Below are 6,339 nucleotides of genomic sequence, written 5' to 3' on the forward strand. Positions count from 1 at the left end.
ATTCGCTTGTCGACACACAGGCCAAACCTCTTCCGCCTCTCAGCACTATCACAATCAACATCCCCGCCGTCACTTCACTACACAAAGCTCCAGAAACGCACGTAGCCATCCTGTGAAGCAGTCACAACGCACTGGCCGGCGCTATGAACACGTATGCCGCGCGAGAGACCGCGCCAGGCCTGTGGATAGCCTCCAAGCACCTCGCTCAGCTTGCGCACGTCCCAGAGATACAAATTCTCCCCGACACTCGCTGCCAGGTGCACGTCGTCTACGTGCAGACCTGTCACATAATTCTTCAGCTTCAATGTGTGTGTCGAATTTGCTTGTGGCAGCTCGTTTGTTGCGATCTCCCCCGTCGGGCACGGCGGAGCGCGGTAGTCCCAGGAGAGAATCGTGCTGTCGAACGAGCCAGTGAAAAAGTTACTCTCGTCGTGGATTGTCAGCGCCGGCAACTTGCGCAAGTGCTCCTTGAAGCTCGTCACCACTGTGGCAGTCATGGCATCGACCGCCGCCACAGAGCCGTCGCTGCCACCCACCAGCACAATGGGGCTCTCGGAGAAGCAGTCCATCACCTGCGCGTTGGAAGAGATGGAGACACACTGATCTACCCCGTTCGCGCTGTGCACCATCAGTTTGCAACTGAGGCCACCAATGAGCAGCGGGGCTTCTGGCTTCCCGCGCAGGTACGTCAGACAGTACACGTCGTTGCCCAGCGTTGCCAACGAGGATGGGGCGAGCAACGCGCCATCGGGGCCGCCAAGCTCGAAGGCCCACTCGATGGAGGTGCCGTCCTCACAGCCGGTCGCGAAGTGGTACTTGTCGTTAAAGCTGAGGTCCCAGATAGAGGCCTCGTGGGCGTGCGCCTGCATGAGGGAGTTACCGAGCTCGTCGACAAAGTACACGTTGCCCATCGACGAGCCCACTGCAAAACGCCCGGCTTCGCCAGCGGTGGACACACAAAGAAACTTGTCGTTCGGCACGCCCGTGAAGGCGGCGCGGAGGGCAACGCTTCCACTGATGAGGAAGGAACGTTCGCGCGGCGGCGCCACCACCTCACGTGGGGCAATGTCCACCACATCCACAGCAGCGCTAATGCGCACGCGCCGCTTAGGTTTAGTGCCACTACCGCTATCACTACTGGCACCCACGCCTGATGCAGGCACGTGCAGGACGCCGACAGCGGAGGTGCGCCGCGAGCACATCGACTCGGCTGTCACAAGCCGATTGCGCGAGACAGACATCGATAGCTGTGAAGACGAGCCCGAGAGTGAGCTCTGTATCCCTGTCACTTCAGCTCGCTTAATGAGATAGCGCGGAAAGTGCGGGTGCGGCTCCAGGCAAATAATGATCCTCGCGGCCGGGCTAAATCCCTCAAAGTTGCGGCTCTCCGCGTCCTTCACGAGCTCCTCAAGTACACGACAGGTTCCAATCGACTTGTGAGCGTTCACAATAACAAACCACGCCCCCTCCTTCATGGCAGCCTTGAACTGCTCGGCAAATGCCTCTGGCTTCGGTCGGAAGCGCAGTTTCACCCCGAGGTTGACTGCAATAACGGAAACCTGCAACGTCATGGCGACGAGCTCAATCTCGGCGATTGGATTCACATCCTGACAGACGCAAATGACACATGCACCAACACCGACAGCGCTTATGGCACGCATAATCCGCTGCCGCACCGAGCACTCCGGCGACACTTCCCCCAACAGTGACATGGCTGGCTTAGACACTTCCGCCGTGCGTGCTGGCATGTCTAGTTTATCGAACTCCAAGAGCGCCGGTGTATCTGTACTAGCTGGAGTCTTCGCAGGGTCTGACGTATTGCGCTGCTCGTTTTTTCTGAGCTCCGTTGTGAACTCGCTGAAGGAGGCAACCGAAACAGAGTCTTCTTCTCCATCGGCCCTCGCAGCGAAGTGGTCGCTGCGGTTGCAGCCACTGCTTCTTGGCGTTGTGCCGAGCGAACCCCTAGTTGGAGACGACTCTTGTAGCGACTGTAGCGACGTACCTTTCTGCTTTGGCGCAGAATCCAGTGCCGGTTCTTGGATGAGATGATCCAGCACGGCGTCACGTGGACGCTGGGGAGCGATGGCGGATGTCACGCCATCGAACCTTACACTCCCACTGATGTTGACTCGTTCCACTGCATCGTCCTCCTTTTCATAGCTCACTGTCACTTGCGACGCACTGTCCCGCGAAAGCAACAGCTCTCGCAGCTCGCCACTATCTGTGACAGTTTGCCCATCAATTCCCACTATGCGGGTGCCCAGGGTTAACTTGTCACTCACATCCCTCTCCGCCCCGCTCAGGTGTGCCTCAATCTCACAGTCGGGGGTGACATTCACACTCAGCAACAACTTCTCCACTGTTGTTTCCAGTGTGTGTCGACCTCTCTCCAGCATGGGTTGTTCACCAGTGCTGTGCAAACGGTCTGTATCTTTACCTTTATCGGTGTGTGTTTGCAGTGCCCCTTCACTCGTAAGATAATCTTCTCTGCACCAGTTTTGCCCGGGAACAAAGACGAATCAGCCTGCTCTTCGTATTAAAAAATGACCTAATCTCTTAGCTGTGTGTGTGTGGAACAAGGGGAAGAAGGGACGGGACATGGAGAGATAAGAAAAAAAAAAGATAACAAGAAGCATTGCAAACAATACCACCGAGCAAAAGTGTGGCTCATATCGACAAAACTCTGCGCGGCGCCACAACAAACCACGCTGCCTCAGCATCATTATAAACGCTGTTCTTGCAGCGCACAAAAATGCGTAAAAACGAAATTAATAACGGGGGGATTGCATCTAATTCTAGCCGAAGCGATGGGAACAGCAGAGCCAACGGAAGGAAAAAAAGAAACAGAAGGAAATATATCGACGAATAAACAGAGACGGCGACGTGGAAGACCAAGATGAGCCGCCTTGCATCTAACGGGAACGTACGAAGCCAGACCCCACACGGCGAAACATGGGCAGGATCTTCATTGAGGACAGCTCAGCACAGCGCAGCGAGAGTCCCTACAATCCGCAGCCGCTTATGCTTCACAACACCAAACGGCACAGCTATACACACACACACACATATATATATATATATATATATATATATGAGCCAGCAAACAGAAAAACCGACAAAAACATCAGCAGCAGCAGTTATTGTTGTTGTCAGTGACCAAAAAGAGGAACACCAACTGCGAGCTGCACGCTTAGCGGCGGCGAGAACGGCTACGCCCTGCCACTTGCAATGGGGTGCCGGCCGGTGACAGTGATAAGCGCCACAGCGCGCGCTCAACGTTTGGCCGTACAGGGGCACCCTCCATACGCCGTCTGGCCGCAATGCCGACGACTGGCTCTTCGTCCCTCACGTCGTCCTTGCGCATGTACACCTCTGCCAGTGTCATGTCGTCATCCTGTGGAGTGTGCGACACCGTGCGGCGGCAGTGGCGCGAGCCCGAGCGTGCAGTTTCTGGTGCAGGTGAGGCTCTCCCAGAATCAGGGATGGAGGCAGCAGCGTCAACCCTTCGCCGTCGTCCCTGCACTGGGCGCATCAGTTTACTCCGCACATCGCGTAAAACCCCTAGAGCCCTGCGCACGCCGTCTGCCAACTGCTCGTCTTCACATGGTGATACGGCTTTGTTACTGCGGGAGAGGAATGTGTCTACTTCGGGGCTCACCTCAGATGTGGGGAAGATGGTGCGTGCGGTGCGTGGTGTCGGGCTGCGCTGTTGCACCGGACTTGCGTAGCAGCCAGTGCCACCGCGGGCATTAGCGGGTGACGCGTCTGCTTTCCCTTGCTGCTTCGGTTGTGAAGGCGGTGGGGTGCGGACGTGGCACACTGCCGAGCGGCAGGTAGGTGGGGTGCGGGAGCGCGGCTGCCCCAGCGACTCTCGAAGACGCCGCGTGCTCTCGCATCGAGCAACGTGCACAGCCCGCGTCATCAGCGCCTTCTCCTCTACTTCCAATTGATGAATACGCTCTTCTATCTCCGCATTTGTTGCATCTGCATCAATGATCATGTCGTTGGGCCGTGGCTGGGGCGACAGTGACGCGGTGGATGAAGAAGTTGCACACACGGCCGAGCTCTCCTCCACCTCCCGCTGCAGCTCCGGGAGGTCATCCTTGATCATGTCGTGCGCCACGGTGAGGTCAGCCAACTCCTGCCGTGCCTGCTGCAGGCGCTGCCGCATCTGTTGCACCACGGCGTGTTTGTCAGCGACCGGCGGCGTGGCGGGGCCCAGCGCCTTGATCGCCGGCACACACCGCGCCGAAATGCGCTCCATGCAGACGGCCCACTCGTACTGCACACGGCACCGCCGAGCCTTCTCCGTGGTGAGCAGCAGTTCCAGCGGCGTCAAGCGCCGCTGTCGGGCCTCGTAGAGCTGGTACTCCCAGCCGGCCAGCTCCGTGTCAGCGTCGGCGTTCTTCTCCTTCACCTCCGCCTCCAAGCGGGCGATCTTTTCCTTTCGCGCGTCTATCTCCCCTGCGGTGTCGCGCTGTCGCTTGCGTTCGTGCTCTTCAATATCTTTGCTCTGAAGCCGCTGGCGCGAGAGCTCATGAAGCTGGTTGTACAGGCGGCCAACTTGATCGACGGCCATAGCGTGGTCGTGCGCAATGAGGAGGCGCTGGGCATTTGCCATGGCATGAAGCGAGTCCGATATCTGCCCATCAAAGTGGCTCACAACAGAGGACATAGTATTGCCAGTATACATGAAAGCGTCACGCAAGCCACGTTGATAGTGCGCATCGCACAAATCGCGGAAGCCACACACGAGTTCCTCGGCGCCCATCCCGTATTGATGGGTGAAGAGCGGCGGCATGTTGAGCACCATGACAGGATCGTTCTTAATCTTCATCGCACGCTGCGTGAACCGCAGACTAGCGACTGTCTGCTCAAAGTTCTCGTGGGATGGGTTGACGCAGCAAAGAATAAACGTCATACCAGATCCGCCAAGGCAGTTGCGCAATATGCGGGTGAGCTTTGCGTCACGGTACGGCACGTACGGCCGTTTCTCCACAATCGCATCCACCACATTACCAAGCGTCAAGAGACTCTTGTTGATGAAGCCACCCTCACGCAGCAAAACGCCATCCGTGTTCGCGCGTGACGCGGACTCGGAGCCGGCAAGATCGACCAGGTTGATTGTGCTCACCTGTCGATTACCTCTGTTGATCTCAAATGTGAGAATCATGTGCGAGCGGCTGCTGTGGTCGTTGAGGTTTGTCACGCCATACTTACGGTTCCGTTCCGCCACGCTTTGCAGCTTCACAAAGTCTTCAAGTGTCTCGATGGGCACCGACTTCTTATCGAAGTATATGCCGCCGTCAGGAGCGTCGTGCAGCGCGAGTTCCCCCCGCTGCGGTTCGAGGAGATCCTTCACTGACTCGTTGTAGATCTCCGTAAAGTACGCAACGATATGCGTACCGGGGAAGTTTTTGCGGAGGTCCAGCAGCAACTTGGCGGTACGTGGCACGACGCCGGGGTCGGTGTCGGTGCCGTTCATGCTGTGCGTCTTGCCGCTCCCTGTCTGTCCGTACGCCATGACCGTCACGTTCTTGCCGTCAAAGCCAGCGTGCACGAGAGCCTCGATGCCCTGGAAGATGGCGTGGTTGGTAGTGCCGATGTGGTGCACCTTGTTGTACACGTAGCGTGTGTTGGGGTTGTGCGTGCTGTACAACACTGTCTCCGCGCTCGACCACACGCCGTTTGGCACGTGTGGCCGGATGCGTACGTGCACCTCTATGCTCATGCTCTTATCCTTCCTCGCAGTGTTATGGGTTTCCCCTCCCTGGCCTTTGGTTGTTGTTGTTGTTTTTTTGCTTTCGCTTCTCCCTCCTTTCTTTGGCCCCGCCTTTTCACAGCCAGCCGGACAGCCAACTTGCTTCGCTCACTCACTCAAAGACGGACGACTGCAGAGGTAAAAAGAATGTCACCGTTAAATGCGAGACAGACCGACAGAGAGAGAGAGAGAGGGGGGAGAGAAAGAGAGACGTATATGGAACTGGGCGTACCCTCCGCATACACAAATGGAGGAGGAGGGGGAAAACAAAAGAAAAAAGAAAACCTCCAGCATCTAAAACATATGGCGTCGTCACAATCACGCACAGACACAGGCACATACTCACGGAGACGCGTTCATGTCTACGCAGGCCCCTCCCGAAGGTGAATGTCAGACACGAGGGATGAGTGAATGAACGTGGACGATCGCGCCAACGTGAAGAGAGCACGCTCCACAGAACAAACAGAAATCTGGGGGAACAAAAAAAAGAGTGGAGAAGCAATTCCTTACTTTGTCCATCCGCTATCACCAGAGCAATGTAAATTATCCTTCAGGTCTCCGTCACGCAAAAAAAAAAA

General features: G+C 56.7%; 2 protein-coding genes across 2 annotated transcripts; both read right to left on the reverse strand.

The window, feature by feature from the left end:
- Window positions 1–77: 77 nt before the first annotated feature.
- DQ04_02281060 (hypothetical protein) lies at window positions 78–2,396 on the reverse strand (the record flags this gene model as incomplete). The annotated part of the gene is made up of 1 exon (XM_009311711.1): window positions 78–2,396. The coding sequence occupies one exon, from the start codon at window positions 2,394–2,396 to the stop codon at window positions 78–80; it is 2,319 nt and encodes a 772-aa protein (XP_009309986.1).
- Window positions 2,397–3,190: 794 nt separating this feature from the next.
- DQ04_02281070 (kinesin) lies at window positions 3,191–5,731 on the reverse strand (the record flags this gene model as incomplete). The annotated part of the gene is made up of 1 exon (XM_009311712.1): window positions 3,191–5,731. The coding sequence occupies one exon, from the start codon at window positions 5,729–5,731 to the stop codon at window positions 3,191–3,193; it is 2,541 nt and encodes an 846-aa protein (XP_009309987.1).
- Window positions 5,732–6,339: the final 608 nt, after the last annotated feature.

The sequence above is a fragment of the Trypanosoma grayi genome (genome assembly GCF_000691245.1).
Source record: "Trypanosoma grayi strain ANR4 Tgr_228_V1, whole genome shotgun sequence".
Classification (NCBI taxonomy): domain Eukaryota; phylum Euglenozoa; class Kinetoplastea; order Trypanosomatida; family Trypanosomatidae; genus Trypanosoma; species Trypanosoma grayi.